A 16814-nucleotide genomic window follows, 5' to 3' on the forward strand; every position below is an offset into this window, starting at 1 on the left:
GCAAAGCTCAGAATCCAGATTGTCCAGGGGGTAAAGCAGATTCTTTGTGGATAGGCACACAATCTGACAAACACATGGCAGCTTATATAGGGAGGGAAGGAGGCACACGTAAAGTGAGCTCGACTAATTTTGTAGTGAAGTGGCAGTGAAATGACTAAAGAACAGGAAATGGGACTGAGGGATTACAATATAAAAGTATAGGAGGGAAAGATATGGGGAAGAGTACAGAAACATTTCTGCAGCACTGAAGGTCCCAATGACACAGTGAACACAGTATTAAACCCATTTCCATCATCCGTAAACGGGAGACGTTTGGAACCACCATCCTTGATGAAAACCTTTTCCAGATGCACTACTGGTAAATAGTAAAAGAAAATGTCATGACCTGACATTCCCGTTACACTTCCTCCCTTTGGACTTTTATTTTGTAGCCCCTTTTCCCCACTTCCTGTTCCTAGTTCTGTTCTTTAACTTTACCTTTCGTTATCCCTCATTGTTTGCACCTGTTCCCTTCACTATTTAAGTGCAGCATTCCGCACAGTTCGCTGCCAGATCCTCATTGTCTTACTCCCAGCCAAGGCTCTGAACTCTTGGTTGACCTGATTGCAGCAATCCTTACTCCTGTATTTTGGACTCTGTTTACCACCAACTTTTCGTCTGAGGTTTGGTAAATTTGTGTTTATTAGTTTCTTTAGCCTTTTCCATGTGTTCGTCTGTTTGGTAGTTTGTTTTTATCCGTGACCTACTTTTTTAGTGTATTTCTGTTGTATTAGTTTCCTAGTCTCTTGCTGTGTGTTCATTTAGATTTATTTTTTTGTATCCTAGTCTTTTTTATTCCTGAGCCTTTTGTTGTTAATTTTGGTAACATATGTCTCCCTCCTGTTGTCGATCTTACTTCTATTTTCATCTTGTTTTCTATAAAGTTTTGTCCATTTGAGAATTTGTGTTAGTCTTATCTGCCTTGAGCCTGTTTCTTTGTACCCTCCTGTTAGGGAGTGATTTCTGTTTGTCAAGTGTTTTTTTTTTTTTTTTTTTTTTGTTTTTTTTTGTTTGTTTGTTTGTTGTTGTTTTGTTTTTTTAAAACCAATAAATAGTTTCTGTTTAGTCAATCCCTCTCAAAGTCTCCTCACTTGGGTCCACCCTTTACCATAAGCGTGATAGAAAAGGGCAAACAGCAACAAATTATCTCTGTAAAGTTGATTCTTAAAAAAAGTGAAGCAGAACAAAATTACGAGGTTTGGCCATTTAAAATTTAAGTACCAAACTATGAATTTCATTTTTATATCACTAATGGTGTTCAATTCATCTCAACAGTTTTTGGCAATATTTTGAAAATTCAAGCGCACACCTATATATCATGCCACAGCTGGAAGCAGTTTTTTTTTTTTTTTTTTTTTTTTTGAGGACAGGCAGAGAACCTCACACCTCCTGCAATACACTGCTGTTTTCCCCCTGGGTTTTCCAGCATTCTTACACCTCTTGCAATGCTTCCTGGCCCTTGTTTCCTCACTGTCAAAGAATGTGGCTGGGGGGTTGTGGTGGTGGGGTCCTACCTGAAGTTGAACAGCTCCTTGTTTAAGAGGAAACTGACTACAGCGATAATGGGTAAAAACGTGTAAAAGTCCTTCACCGCGAGTGCTTCCCATTTGAACACCATCTCAGCTTGTTTTCTTTTGGCAGCGTTGACATTTGTGTTTTCAGTAATTTTTCTGACAACAGAAGCAGAAAAGAAAAGCTGGAAGAAGCTGATGGGGGAGCATGCGTTGGTGGTGTCAAATGTGGGGCCAGGGATCCTGGCCGGCATAAATCTGGGAGGTTTCAGGTTCGATGTCCTCCTCCTCTCTGGCACGCCACCTGTCCTCCTCCTCAGACGTTGACAATGAAGGTCCTGGGTCAGTAACGAGGGGGGTCATGTAATCCTCACCCTCACTGTAAACCCAAATGTGGTAGAAAAATCAATAGACTCATTCAATGGTCTGGTTCTGAAATTGCAATTACACGTAAACACAAGCAAAAAACACACACTGTGCTGGGGAAGTCAACACACAAACATAACAATTTTACCCTGAGGAAGCTTCTAGCTCTACATAAATTGAATTGAATTTGACCCCAATAAATCTACAAATACAACATTTATAGTTCTGTACATTTCCGATGAAGGAAGACAGTAACCAGTCATTGCAGTAGTTGGGATGCACGATGTCTGTCTTCTAAAGATGAATACACGACACAAACCGTCTCATAACTTCCTCAGATTTATGAAGTCTCTTCTTTGGCATTTTTTCTCTACAAATTCACAACAGTGAAGTGAAAAATGAAAAAGATGAGATGAAGTATTTATGCGCTCTGCTGCCCAAATGGTTTGAGTGTAACACAAAGACATGGGTGTAACAGGATGTAATGTGGATTTACTGTCTACAACTGTCTTTTTGCAACACAATTGCTTTTGTTCTTTGGCTTCTATCTCTCTGATGCTTTAGTGTAGAATGCTTTGACATATATCTTCCAAATCTGCTTTCATTTGAGATGTATTTCGCTGAATGAAATTTGATATGCAGTAGTTTATTTAGCTGTTATTTGTTTTGTTTGGGGCATGTAAAAACGGTTTACGTAGCCTTCTTTTGTGTCTCTCGGGCTCTTAAACATTTTTCCACATTGGTCGCAGCTATATGGTTTCACTCCTGTATGCACACGTTTGATTGTTCTTAGAACCTACCTGCTGTGATAAAAGCTTTTCCACATTTGCATCACCTGTACAGTTTTTCTCTGCTATGTACAAGGCTATGGATGTTTAGATGACTTACTTTGTTGAAACCTTTACCATCTGTTCATCTCGACTATGCACTTTCTTTTTTTTATATGACTTGATTCCGTGACAGATTTCAGACATTGTTCACACTTGTCAACTCACTGAATCTACGATGGTGTTCTGAAGGCGTTGTCCCCAGGGGAATTTTCAGGAGGGGCCATTATCTCTTGTAACTGTATAAACACTCATTCTGGTTCCTATGAGCGCAGCATGGTAGTGGAAGGATTAGCGTGGACACACACACAGATGAAGGTCACCAGTTAAATTCTTGGCTCCCGGGGGCTTCTTGTGTCTGGAGTTTGCATGTTCTCCTCGAGCTTGACTGGGTACAGGGTTCTCCAGTTACTTCCCATAGTCCAAAGGCATGTATGTACTGTATATGTGCTCAACCAGGACCTAATTTTTCTAATTAAAACAAAGTGACTATAGAAGCCGTAGAGTTACCCTCCTATATAAAGTGCTTCAATGCTGTTGCATTCATATAAAAAATTATTTGTCTCCTGAGTTCCTAATATATCAGTACATCGTAAAACCAATGAAATTAAAACACCTGAAAAAATCTGGTGCAGCCTCTTGTCTCTGTAGAAGCACGGGTACAGTTCACACTTACTCCTCAACTTGTGTGGACAAAATCAGTGCTCACCCTGGCAATGTGATTAAAAACGCTGCCCAAGCTAACAACCAATAAGAGAAAATCATCAAAACACTGATGATTATACATGTGGAGAAAAGGTTTTTTCTTTGCCTGTAGACTCCCATCCACCAATGTGCCTTAACCACAACAAGTGTGTTGGCTAATTGCTAACTGCTACAAACATGTTAACGTACATTAAGGTAAAGCTGTAAGTTAAGCAAAACTGTATATGCTACACAACGTGCACTGAAACACACTCCCAATCAGGCAGGACCCTGTGGCAGCTGAAGCTGTCTGCAGAGGGTCCCCATTAGCAGCGGACAGAGAAGGACAGGGATCGTTTAGAGGGACTCATTTCATGTTGATTGTTCTTAAAGAACTTTAAGTTTACATTTGATTGAGGAGATATCGTTGAGTCTTTGTGATGTTGTTGTAGATTTTTCTGTTCCAAACATGATTTATCGATCCATCTTCTCTGTGGCCATGAAGGACGGCTGTAGCCCTTCAATGGCTAAACACCTAAAACTGGAATTTAATTGATGACAGCAGCTACAACAAAGAATTATCGAAGCTTGGGGTTGATTATGTGATAAATAAAATGTTTCTCGTTCCTATTACTAACTCTCCAGCTTTCAGACCATAACCCTTCAGAAAAGTAACTTAACAACTAATGCAACAAGTTACTTTGACAGGAAGTAATAAGTAAATGAACAAGGTTTATTTTAAACAGTGTAACAATGAGTAATATGACATTTTTTTGAGTAATGAGCCCAACACAGTTGACAATACTGCAAGCTCATAAATCTATTGACCAAAGGACAATAACAACACAACTGGACCACTAAATGGGAGTGGGGCCCTAATCACACAATGTGTGCAGTTACTGTTGCTAAGGTATGAAAACCTGGCTCCTTCATTGAAGACTGCAGATGTTTCAAACCTGTAGGACAAAGGAAAACGGCCTGCACATCGTGTTAGTTTACATTTAACCTTTATTTAAAACTCTCCCCAAAATCAAAAGTTTGAAGTTTGTAACATCTCCCAGCTTGAAGGAGCAACAATGGAGCCTAACGTGGCCTGTTGCAAAGCTCAGCATTAGTTTCTTGTAGTATCTCTGTCCCTTTGTTTTCCTGCTCTATACGTGAGTTATCTGTTGGTGTTCAGATTCTCTGAGTTGATTATTAAAGGTTTACTTTACCATATTCTCTCTCCAAATCTTTGTACATGTGACAGCTTGCTATGGACACAGCTCTCGCCTGAAGTCCCATCCAAACAGCCATTATCTTCACCACTTGTCCTCTTAGACACTCAGTAAAAGTCCCTCTAATTATATAGTAGCATGGAAAGGCTTTGACGTGACCTGCACTCGTTATTGTTTAGCAGCAAGATCATTTTTATGATAAAACATAAATAATATTAAAAGGAAAGTGCCACAACACAAAATGCAAACTTTTAATGATGACTAAAGTCTCAATCATCTTCCTCCCCCCTGAACGGAACCCCTTATAAGAACGCACGTTTACGAATTAGGTTTAGTCTCAAGCAAATTTGATGGAACAAATCGAACTGAACTAGACATTTGTTGCGTGTCATGTTTGAAATATGGCAAAGTCAAAAGCATTGCCAAACTTAAATCCTTCAAATTTGATGGAGATGGGGCAAAGGTGAGACGAAGCTTCTCCACTGACCTATGGTAGAAGCACTCAGCTACTGTAGTGACACTTTTCAGAATCACCACAGAAAGTAAAAATACAGACTCCAACTTATTTCTCATTAAAATTGTTTATTTGCTCAATGTGACGAATCAACGCCATTAAACATAAGCAGATCTACTGTTTAAAGGTACTGCCTGTCTGCATGGGGAGTGTAACATAGGAAGCATGTAGAGTCAAGAGCATTTGTGTTCATACTGTTTACATGCTGTACACAACAGATGGTATGGAAGAACCGACAGGAACACATTAGTGTAAACTGTATGTAAGGTACCTTTAATCATGAAAAGTTGTTCAAAAAAGTTGAAATAACAGCTGGACAGAAAACGTTTTACCCATTATACCATGTATCCCATTTTACCCCAGTGCAATTACCTGGATCTGGTCTGCAGGCAGGCCTACTACTATTGAGCTATGCTGTGCAAAATAATATGTGCAAAATGTGGATTGCAGACCCATGATTCGCTGTGGTGACCCTGAACTCGCAGGATAAGCAGAAAGCACCAAAATTACAGAAAATACATAAAAAATAAATTTACTTGAGGTGTGTTTACTAATGCTAATGTATCACATAGTGTCTTAATGTTTTGCTGGTAATGTAAACCACAGATGATGGAACTCCCAATTTCTCTGCATGTTTATATTATTTATAATAAAATGTAAATTATATTATAAATTATATAATATAATATTATATATTTTTTAAATTAATAAAGTATTTTTTAATGTGTAATGCACCAACTTACACCATATTTCATCCTATAACCAATAATGTCACTGACCTGTTGCCAATTCTCTTCAATATTCAACCCTTTTTTTGTTTTTTTGTTTTACCACTGTCTTTTCCAGTCTCGTTGCACATGTTTCCACTCTTTTTAAACATCTTCAAATTCAAAATGAACATATATTATTCAAAAAAACAATTACTGTTGATATGTTGCCTTTGAACTATAAGCTTATTAGAATTAAAATTATTTTCAAATTATTGCATTTCTTTCTTATTGAAATTTTAAACAGTGTCCTTTTCTTGAAATAGAGTTTGTAAAAGTCTGTTATTTGAGTCCAGGAACTAACAGATGTACTTCAGTATCAGTGTTGTCAGTGTTTCTCTTTCCCCTCAGAGCTGTTTCCTCCAGTTATTTCACCAGACGGTCCCCGTTTGGGCTTTGCGTCCTCTACAGTTTTGTCCTGACGTACCAAAAAAAAACATAAAGCCATTGTTAATTTTTTTGGCAGTGCACGTTTCACTTTTATCTTAGCAGAGTGGTTCTCATTCCTGGTCCTGGAGGACCACGAAAGCAAGCATTGCAGGGGACCTTGAAGACCAGCAATGTGAACCACTGCCTTGGCAGTAAAACATATTTTACACTGTGTTGTGATTGATCTGAGCACTGGGAACTTTTGAACAACCTGCATCAAGAATATTGTCATTCACAGGTAAAATGTGAACACAATAGTGAAAATTTTGCACCTTTTTATAATAACTACACAGAAAAGCAGCAGCCATTTGTACTTTTCTTGATGCCTCCCAATCTGGGTCACTAATTACCTGTGATGTTGGTGTTTTCCATGTTGTTTCCAGCATTGTCTGAGGGGTCAGTGTCATCCACCTGTCCTGTCTTCACAGTGCCTTGATCGTTTGGACTTTTGTATCTCTTGTTATTTCGTACTGTACATGTACGGATAAAACAAAATATAGATTTAGTCTTCAAACTGTATACTGAACAGGCTGAACGTATGTTGAGTCCTAAACATTACTGGACATTAAACGATTCATATGTAATTGCTTGCTCAAACCTTACAGTACCTCTAGATACACAATATGTATTCAGAAGGGAAGTTTGTAAAAGAAAAAAACATTACAGCCGCACACAATCAACAGGAACTTGAATGTTGTTTTTCATACACCAACAAATTATTTTAAACTCGTAAAGTAAAGAGAGGAGAAAGTTGTAACTTACTGGTCGTCCAAAATACAGCTACAACAATTGGAATGATAAGAATTAGAAGATAGTACCCTAAAAGAAGAAAAGACAATATTTGTTCTTTAGTGTACGATGCCAAGATATCATCTGTCCATTTCTATCCGCCCACCGAAGCTTAAATGTAATTTAATGTGATGGTACCGAGGGCTCAACGCACTGCAACTTACACTGATCAGCCACAACATTAATAACACATGGTGGATTAAACTTAAATACTACATAGTTTGTATAACCATATGCTGAACTAATTAAGGCTGATGTATTATAATGGGTAGTTTGTTTTCACAACAGATAATTTTGCTCATATAGCCCATAATGACACCAGCATTTCAGAATATTTTTTTAGAAGCTAGAAAAAAAAGAAAACAGGTGATAAAAATTGTTTTGGCTGATTGATGTAAAAACCAAATAATACCCAGAGTGCAATGATTCGGAACCACATGCTAGGGCCTGCTCAAGTTGTTATACTCCCAGAAGCTTGCTCTTGTACTGCTTCTACTGCAAGACCACAATTTTCATTTTGATTTTCATTTCAGCCTCATTTTAGTTTCTGTTCTGTTTAGTTTATGTTTTTGGTAGGTTTCTACTAAAATTCAAAAGGAAAAATAGGTGACACAAGAGTCATTACTGGTGTAGGGGACATGAAAAAAAAAGAATATTTGGAAAATACTGAACATTTTTAACCTGTGTACCTAATACTTTGTGCAGTAATATACTATGTATATAGATTCACAATCAATATACTATGTATATAGAGTCATAAAAAGAGAAAGAAGAGCCATTAGAGGATTCTTCCTTAAGTCTCGTTTTTTGATTTGTCATATTGGTGGAGTTGTCTTAACTTGCTTCTGTTTTGTTGATTTGCATGTGCTTTGTTAAGTTGCAGTGCTCTGACCTCTCTGAATCCCTCCAGTTGATTCCTTATTTGAACACATTTGTTATTTCAAACCATGCTGAGTAAGACCTGTCCCAGTTGAACGGACCCAGAACAGGAAGATGATGCTTTTTAAGCTAAAATAGTTAAACAATAGGAGCTTTCCTCACTTACAGTTACTGTTTTCTGGCTTGGGCTTTGTTGCTGTGGAGTAAAATGAAATAAAATTTATATATATGTGATACGATTATGCAGGAAAAGTAAATGCCATTCTGTTGATAAAAGTTATTCTGGTGATAACAGATATTTAAAGAATGAAATATATTTACTTACTGGGATTACCATGCAGCTCATCGTTTTTATCTTCCTGCACTGGAGCTGTTACATTTGTGCAAATTAAAATGGAGTAAATTGCTTAATTGCTAATATTTATTTGTGTTTTGTCATTTAAATGTTGTTTTGTATGTGTTAACCATACTCACCAACAATCAGGGTCACTGTGCTGCTCTTGACCTTATCGTGCAGTTTGCGAACATAACAGGTGTAAATTCCTGCATCTGTTTCATTTACTTGGACCAGTTTTAGTGAAATGTTTCCTTTGGTCATTTCATCACGGAAGAGAGATGTTCTGGTCCGGAATTTCTTGTCTTGAGCGTCTGGGTTGTCACTCCTACTTTTATACATGTGCACAACAGTTTTATTGCACTTCCACTCCACCGTCCGAGTCGTCACATCTAATGGAGGCTCCACTTTGCACGGCAAAACAACATCATCACCGACTTCTGCTGTGACTGGTTTTTGTGATCCAACCACTTCATACTCTTCTGGGGAAAAGAAACACAGCATTTAAATCTACAGTTGCAGAATAATTTAACCATTTATTTTTCAATGTTGTTTAAAGCTCATTTAAACAACATGTTTGTGCACAACCATATAACACCGTTATACAAGGATAAGGAGTTGGGAACATCAAGGTCATAAATGTAAATTCAGAACTGGCTACTGTACTCAATGACAAATGGTTGTGGGCATGTACAGTACATTGTGCATCATGATTTATTTGAATGACTTTAACGTTTGCTTCGATTGTACCTTTAGCCACAGTTTGCTATTACATCTTATTTTGCCAAGTATCCGTTTAATATTAATTGGATACTTCCCAGGACTATCATGTTAACCCTAATGTTTTGCTTAAAAACATATTTGGTGCATGTTCATTTTGCGCAACGGAAACACACAAAGACCATTAAGAGGGGCTAAGAGGAACATATGGGATAAAGGAATACTACTCAAAACGGTGTTAGCCATGATATCTTTTATCTGTTTGATCATGAAAACGTAAGCTATGTTTACGTTGATGTGAAGAGAAGCCAGATTGTTTCAGCTGTGTTTAGTCGGTGTTTATGTTTTCTGTAGAAATGCATGAGTTTGGTGGCTTATGTGTGTAGACACATTTTATATATTATAGTTTCTTATGTTCTGAGGTTCAAAACCAAAGTTATCCAGGAAGTGTTGAAAATAAAAGGAAATTCATATTCACACGTTCACCTGCTTAACCTGAAAATGATAGTAGCACCTTGTTAGATCAACTGAGCAAGAATAAGTTATCATATGATGGATGTAAATCGTTTTAAAGCAGAACTGTACAGAAACACACAAACACTTGAAATCACACAGATTTCTAGTCTCTGACAGTCTGGAGTATGATACTTTTGGAGGCTGTAGCGTTAGATGCTGTTGAATTTTGTCGCGTTCTACTAAGAGGAGCTTCTATTTTACTACTACTTCACTATGATCCTCTGTCCCCTGGTCTGAGGGATGAGGGGGGTCCTGTCAGACAGAAAGTCCGGCAGAACTTGCTCAGCTTTAAGATTTGTAGTAAACTGGACTAAATAGTTCAGCTTTTGCTGGTGGGTGATGGAGTCATGCTGGAGAGCATTATATTAAGAGGTGGTTCTAATGTTATGAGCCCCTCATTCATTTTAATTATGGGGGCCAAAAACAGCACAGTAAACAATCGCTGAGATGCACAACAGCTGATAATATCATCATTTACTGGTAACATTGACGGAGCTGCTTGTTAGTTAACAACATGCTGAAGTTTTTTTGACCCTTCCGTTTCAATAAACGACTTCCTAAAAAGCAGCGAGACGTTTTTTTCAGTTTTGTTTTCTCCTAAAGCCCGAAAACTGAGCGGTTCATCTGTTCATCAGCCTGGTCAACTGAACAAACGGTGCCCGAACGCACACATAACACATTTTTTTTTTACTTTCGAAATTAAAAGATCGACATGTTTTACTAAAAGTTGCTAGAAAAAAAAAGAGGAAAGAGACGAGTAACCTACCAGTAACTTGTGCCGCGGAGGGAGCGCACAACTGATGGATTAATATTAAATGAATTATTGCTGGAGAAATAAGAACGCGGAGTCCTGCGGCAGTGAGAAAATAAGCTTGATTAGTGTTTTGATTCATTGTGAAGGCGACAGCAGCTGCGGGTAAAGAAATGCACTTTCTCTTTCTGTTTGGCCAAAACTACCCAAAAAGAAAAAAAAAAAAAAAACAGGAACCATGGGTCTCTCCTCCCCCCGACACACACGTACAAGCAAAGAAATGCTGACGCTCGTATTGTATCATTTATCGGTACTGATATATGATACAGAAACCTGATCATTCATTTATTCACTTTAGGTCAAAACAGATATATTGATTTACAGTATATTAAAAATACATAAATAAAGTGACACTGTGTGTATGTTGTGGGGACTGAAAATAATAATATAATCATAATATAAATAATTATAACATAATAATTTCACACTTTATTCTCTCAAGGACTTTTTGTTTTTTTCAGCATAGTTCAGCATATTGAACAGGCCATTTCCCCCTGGAAAATTGTTATATGGCATCAGTCTCAGGAACCAATTTTTGTTCCAGTTCCAGCACGTTTATTTTTCTGCACATGGACTCTCTCTAGGTGTGAACGTGAAACCAGAATACACATTCCACACAGCAGATGGCGCCCAAGAGCCAGACCAATTACAGCTCTCTCTCATTATTTAAACGGATTTTCACTGTTTGAGGCCTGTTTGCAATATGTTTTCTGATATCTCCCAATGTGTTTTATCACCATTCAAACGCTGACGTGTCTGGAGGGTAAAACAGTTGGTCACTAATTGCATAACAGAGTTCCCAAATGTTCACTTCAGGCTTTTTACTGGGTCACACACACAAGAGTGATTCATACTGATTCACTGCACATTGCTTTAAACAAATAGTAATAATATCAGAAATTAATTAAATGCAGTATGTCAAGCAAAAATAGTTTTTATATAATGTTCAATTATATTTTGATCAAATGCAATATAACCTCTAGCTAAACGTAACATTTTATTGTGAAAAAGTTATCACATCAGCCACAACTGCATCCAAAACAAGAACAATAGCACATCTCAGATCAATGGGTGGTTGTCCACAAACAAAAATTGAAAAAGGAGAACAACCATCAGCCTGTAACAATTGCTGTGACCTTTGTGAAGCAGGTCCTGCACATGAGAAATGTTTTTAAGCAGCAGGACAGATGTAGACTCACCTTAGAACAGAATTATACCAACAACGTTGAGAAAATACATATAACTTCCTGTGTTATTGTTTTCGGATGTGGTACAACATCACTTACAGAAACATCACTTACAGAAACATTGACAGGATGGCGATCACATCTGCCTGCCTAATGCTCTGTGAGTAATTTGCAAAAAAATATTTGTATTCTGCTCTTTCTTTTGCATCTAAGCCACGTTTCTTGAAATTGGTGTTAATGTTGTGACTGACTGGTTTCTATGTGTGCTATTATATAAGTGATATTGTGTTGCAAGAACAATTAAAGATAGATTCTAATCAACATTTGCAACTTGCCCATACAAATTAATAACATATTATATTACATAGCAGTAGAAAATGCAATCCAGTTCCTATTAGAGTGCAGACAGGTAACAAAAATGAAGGGAAAAAACATGTGGTAATGATGCTCTTTAGGAGTGATGCTAAAAAGTTTTTGCAGCTTTTTCCAAAAGATATTACTGCATTTGGTTGATGTGAGGATGGTGGTGGAGAGCACTGTCTAGCACGTCATTTAAAAATGTTCATGGGGGTTTAGTTGGGTTGAGTTCTGGTGACTGGAGGGGGACAAGTGGACCAAAGCAGCAAGATGCCCCCCACATCCAAACAGGATGGGTGAGGCACTCAGCCCTGCACCCGTTCCTCAGAATACAGCACAACATCCGCCCACTTGTCAAGAATATGCTGAAGGTGACTCATCACAACACGTCACTTTTTCCAGATCTTAAAGTACACCACACACTGAACTCTCACATGTGCATTCATCTTCACAATGAAGGATTTATGTATTGCAGTCCCACTAGAATAATCCTCTTTATGTATTAGTTAGCATTGTTCTTCTGTCAATCTGTACATTTCACACTAATGAACAAACATCACAGTTAAAGGACGACTTCACTGATATTGAACTTGCTTCTGAGGGTCTAGCTTGGGTAGTACATGCACATAAATGCCATTAGATGTCCCTCTGACTTCCTTATATTAAAATATCTCTCTTCTTCTAGCTGAAAAATGCCTCCAGATGACATCACTTGGAGGAGACTTCAGTTCAGATTATTACATGTTCAGTTCAGAGTTTGTAATCATGGTCAACCTGCTTTTCCAGAGCTCCTCCAGATGACATCCTCTGAACTCCTAATGATGAAAAACTCCTCTGAGGGATGTCATCTGTTTCTCTTTTAGTTTTCCAGCTAGAAGCAGAGGAATATTTCATATAGGGACGTTTAAAAGCATTATTGATTATACGTGTCACAGATCATGATGCAGTGCACCTGTGTGGGAACATATGCTTTTCTTATGATTCTCCACTTGTTATTAAGACTTATCCTCCAGTTTATTAACTTTCTGAATGTGTTGTGTAGAAACATCTTTTTTTATCAGAAGTGACGTTTTTCGCTTCTTTAATTAGATTTAATTTGTTCCTGTGTCTTTTGTTTTTTTCATCTTGTGTCTGTATGTGTCCTCGCAGTTCTCCTTCCTGCCAGCTGAGGCTTCCCACCTCTCTGTTCCACCCCAGTTTGTCTCCAGTCCCTCGTGGCTTTACGTTCACATCATCCATTTATTCTTGTTTTATAAGGATCTCCATCCTTGTTGTTTGTTGCTAGTGAGTCTCCCAATGTAACCTGTTTTCCCTGTTCTCACTCGTTTTCCCCGACCACCAGCTTTAGAATCACTGCTTTTGGCAGTGAGCGTGTTCTGCTTGTTTTATTTCCTTTGCCTGCCTGCTGTAAGTTTGAATTCATATTCTTTGTTAATAAATCTCCTTCTGCACTTCCTGTCCCGTGTTGTCTTTTGTGCTTGAATCCCCGGTTTACTGACTTGTTTGCCTAACATTAGTTGGCTGGTGGTGCACAGCACTGAGACTGAACAGTATTAGAGTTTACCATAGACTATTTAGGTTTAACCAGATAGAAATCATAAATGAAATACCGCGTGCTACTCTTAATTCAGAGAAATGTGCTGATTCTGCTGCTGTGAGAGTCAAAAAAAAAAAGAAACCACAACCATTATTTATTTTGTTGGCATGAGACCGTGTCTGAAAGATCAGCTCTGGGTCACTAATGTACAGTACAGGCTAAAAAGCCTTTAACTTTTATCCTCATTCTTTTTGCTCTTCAGCCTGGAGATTTTTTAAATAGCTGTACACAAAACCTGTATGTGTTTTGGGGGCATCACACGCCACACCCACACTGTGTTGTGTGAAAGGATAGTTGTAAAAAACCTTTATTGTAAAAAACACTTAGTGTTTGAGAGTTATCATCTACCAGCTTAAATTAATTTGTGAGTCTGCACCCTGAACACGAGTTGTGAAGTAATATCTTTTTCGAATCATTTCATTTCATCTCCCCACAATCCCACAGTGAGCATCACTCCCAACGTATCTCAGTTCTTTCACTATGAGGAAATCTCCATGAATTGTGCAGGAAACTGCAGCGGCTGGACAGTGCAGAGAAACACCTCCTCAAAGACGTCTCAGCCATGTCAGAAAGGCTGGGCCATCCCAAATGGGTCCTTCTGCACCATTGAGAACGCCTACCCATCAGACACTGGGGTGTACTGGTGTGAGTCTCCGCGCGGCGAGCGAAGCAACTCGGTCAACGTCACAGTGACAGGTATAGCCCTACGTTCATGGAGCTGCTGGATGATTTTGCTGGAGTGAGACATCATTTAAGTATTGTTGCTTTAAATCAATAAAAAAATACACACATGGACCAGTTATCTTTCATATTCCAGCCGGTTCTATGATCCTGGAGAGTCCTTGCCTTCCTGTGACTGAGGGAGATACAGTGACTCTGCGCTGTTCCTACAAAGAACAAGATCATTCTGAATCTACATCAAATTTCTTAGCTCACTTCTTCAAAGACGATGTTTTCCTCGGTAGTGAGGACGGAGGGAAAAAAGTCTTTCCTGCTGTGTCCAAGTCTGATGAGGGTTTCTATCAGTGTGCACACCCCTCAAAAGGAAAATCACTGCAGAGCTGGCTGCAAGTGAAAGGTGACATGATGCTCTTGTTATATCTCTGCAAAGCACTAAATGTTCTTAAATGCTGTGAATGTAAACAGCCTGTTACTGTTGTTTTTACTGTTGTCTTCACAGTCAGAGTTCAGCCAACAAGTGTCCCTGCCAATACTCCTCCTCCTCCTTTAATGACCGTGCCCAAGGTGATGTGTACTGTCATGCTGTTCCTCCTGTACTTTTTCACAATGTTGCTGTGTATATACACATACCGGCGCTGGACTCGAGGTAAGAACGCTTTTCAAATCAAATGCAGTGATCATCGAACTGTGACATCAAACCTGTCTGCTCAAAAAAACGAAGAATTTCAGAAGAAATCCTACCGGGCGGCTTTACAGATACATACCTATGTCTATTTTGATAGATATAAATACAATATTAAAAAATGTAACAAAAATATGTTTAATAAATATAAAGATACAGAGAGACAGATAACTAAAAAAACAAAACAAAACACACAAAACACAGTTTCAGCAAGCGTTTGTGCTAAACCTCTTTTTTGCATTTTTTGGTAAAGTTCCTCTAAAGTCCCAGCTGAACCAACTGGAGAAGGCCTGAATGTGCATTTCACAGATTGGAGAATTATTTTATTAGATTGATAACAGTTAGTAAATGTCATATGTTGGTGGATGGACTGTCCAGTAGTTTAATCTCCCTCCACTGGTTGTGATTGTTGAGAGCTAAAAAACTGTTTAGTAATTCTATTTTAGCTTTTTTTCCCCCCTTTTCTTATTTTCATATTTGTTTCCAGTCAATTACCAAAGGTGTTTCACATAAAATGATAAATATAAATTGAATTTTGAAAAGTATATGTTCTTGTCTTCATGCAGCTCGAGCCAAAAAGAAAACTTCTGGTCATTTCAAAGAATAAGGAGTCACATTCAGAATGATACACAACAAGATAAAGTGCAACTATATTAAACTGTGTTTTTATATGCTGATAAATATTACAGGGAATAAGGAGATCAGTGAAGACACATGCTTCAGATTTTTTTCTGGTTATTTAGCCCATCCCCACTGTAGAGAGGGGCCACTGTTTGTTTTATGTTGCTAATGAATTATACAACATATGCTGTTCATGTACACACCAGCTTGCATGTATCATGTATCATGTTTACTACAGTTTGATGTTTAAATGCATGGAAATGTTGAAACTATCAATTAGCTTGAAGTTAAGAATATTTCTATTGTTTACAGTTTACTGCTTAATATTTTTGACCAATGTATTGAAGAAACTTAAGTGTTGGAATAATGATGCGGCTAAATGGAAAGCTTAAGCATCCATACAGTGTACATTTAATCAGTGCTCCTAACAAGACACAGCTAGAGAAACATGTGCTTTTTCCTAGAAATGTGTCTAAGTGAACTTTAACTGTGTATCCTGCATACCTGTGAGCAGTGTTACAATAAAAGCTGCTGGTTGCTGCTCCTGTGGGACAGCTTGCAGCACAGCCTGTCCACATGATGGTGCTGTTGTTGAGTGCATCAGCTGATCGACTGCATAGCGTAAAACATCTAACCCAATGGAAGCAAAACAGGCATGTCAACATCTATGCAGATCACACTATTACCAAACAGAAAGTAGTTGCAGAAGTAAAAAGGGAATGATGTAAGGTGAGGAAAATAACAACAAAGCAAAAACTTTTGTTGTTCCAATAGGCAGAAATACGAAACAAACACACTGGGTGCTTTGCATTGCTTGATTTCGTGGCTCATTGCTTGACCTGTAAATTGTTTTCCAGGCCCAAAAAGGTGATAATTCTACTATGTGTTTATTATAGAGGTCATAGTGGCTGGTGGAGTCATACTGGAGGGCATTATAAGAATGTTTTGGTCACGCTACTTAAAATGAACGAGGTGTGCAAACCTTAGAACCACCTCTTCTTATAATACACTTCAGTACGGCTCCACCTCCCATGTTGACCTCTATAATAAACACATTAGAATTATCACCTTGTATCATCGCATTGTAAAAGTAGAATTCATGGCAGAGCTGCTGGATTAGATTGCACTGGTGGTCATAATGTTTACGCCTGATCACTGTATAATCCAATGCTTTTTCACTTTAAGTTCTACACTCCTAAACATGTTGCATCAGTAATAGGCTACAGCACTATTTGGACTGTAAGTAATTTCAAGAATAAACCTAATAAAACATCAAGAAAGATGCA

General features: G+C 38.1%; 2 protein-coding genes across 7 annotated transcripts; one reads left to right on the plus strand and one right to left on the minus strand.

Moving 5' to 3' along the window:
* Positions 1-5209: 5209 nt before the first annotated feature.
* Positions 5210-10561, minus strand: LOC137138220 (myelin-oligodendrocyte glycoprotein-like). Of its 3 annotated transcripts, none has more exons than XM_067525253.1 (7): positions 10359-10561; positions 8497-8835; positions 8348-8392; positions 8189-8218; positions 7117-7173; positions 6705-6824; positions 5210-6343 (listed from the first exon to the last, which is right to left on the minus strand). In XM_067525253.1, exons 1-7 carry the CDS (start codon positions 10483-10485, stop codon positions 6297-6299), a joined length of 765 nt encoding a protein of 254 aa, XP_067381354.1. In that variant the 5' UTR covers positions 10486-10561; the 3' UTR covers positions 5210-6296. The 3 variants fall into 3 exon arrangements, with proteins under 3 accessions (XP_067381354.1, XP_067381353.1, XP_067381356.1); XM_067525252.1 differs by having other exon boundaries at positions 8497-8838; positions 10359-10558; XM_067525255.1 differs by lacking the exons at positions 8189-8218; positions 8348-8392 and having other exon boundaries at positions 8497-8838; positions 10359-10560.
* Positions 10562-11339: 778 nt separating this feature from the next.
* LOC137138377 (low affinity immunoglobulin gamma Fc region receptor III-A-like) lies at positions 11340-16122 on the plus strand. 4 transcript variants are annotated; one of them, XM_067525507.1, is made up of 5 exons: positions 11340-11750; positions 12167-12318; positions 13989-14240; positions 14362-14622; positions 14725-16122. In XM_067525507.1, exons 2-5 carry the CDS (start codon positions 12240-12242, stop codon positions 15156-15158), a joined length of 1026 nt encoding a protein of 341 aa, XP_067381608.1. In that variant the 5' UTR covers positions 11340-11750; positions 12167-12239; the 3' UTR covers positions 15159-16122. The 4 variants fall into 4 exon arrangements, with proteins under 4 accessions (XP_067381608.1, XP_067381606.1, XP_067381605.1 ...); XM_067525508.1 differs by lacking the exon at positions 12167-12318 and having other exon boundaries at positions 11347-11750; positions 14725-14871; positions 15474-16118; XM_067525505.1 differs by having other exon boundaries at positions 11340-12318.
* The last annotated feature ends 692 nt before the right edge of the window (positions 16123-16814 follow it).

The sequence above is a fragment of the Channa argus genome, chromosome 12 (assembly GCF_033026475.1).
Source record: "Channa argus isolate prfri chromosome 12, Channa argus male v1.0, whole genome shotgun sequence".
NCBI lineage: Eukaryota > Metazoa > Chordata > Actinopteri > Anabantiformes > Channidae > Channa > Channa argus.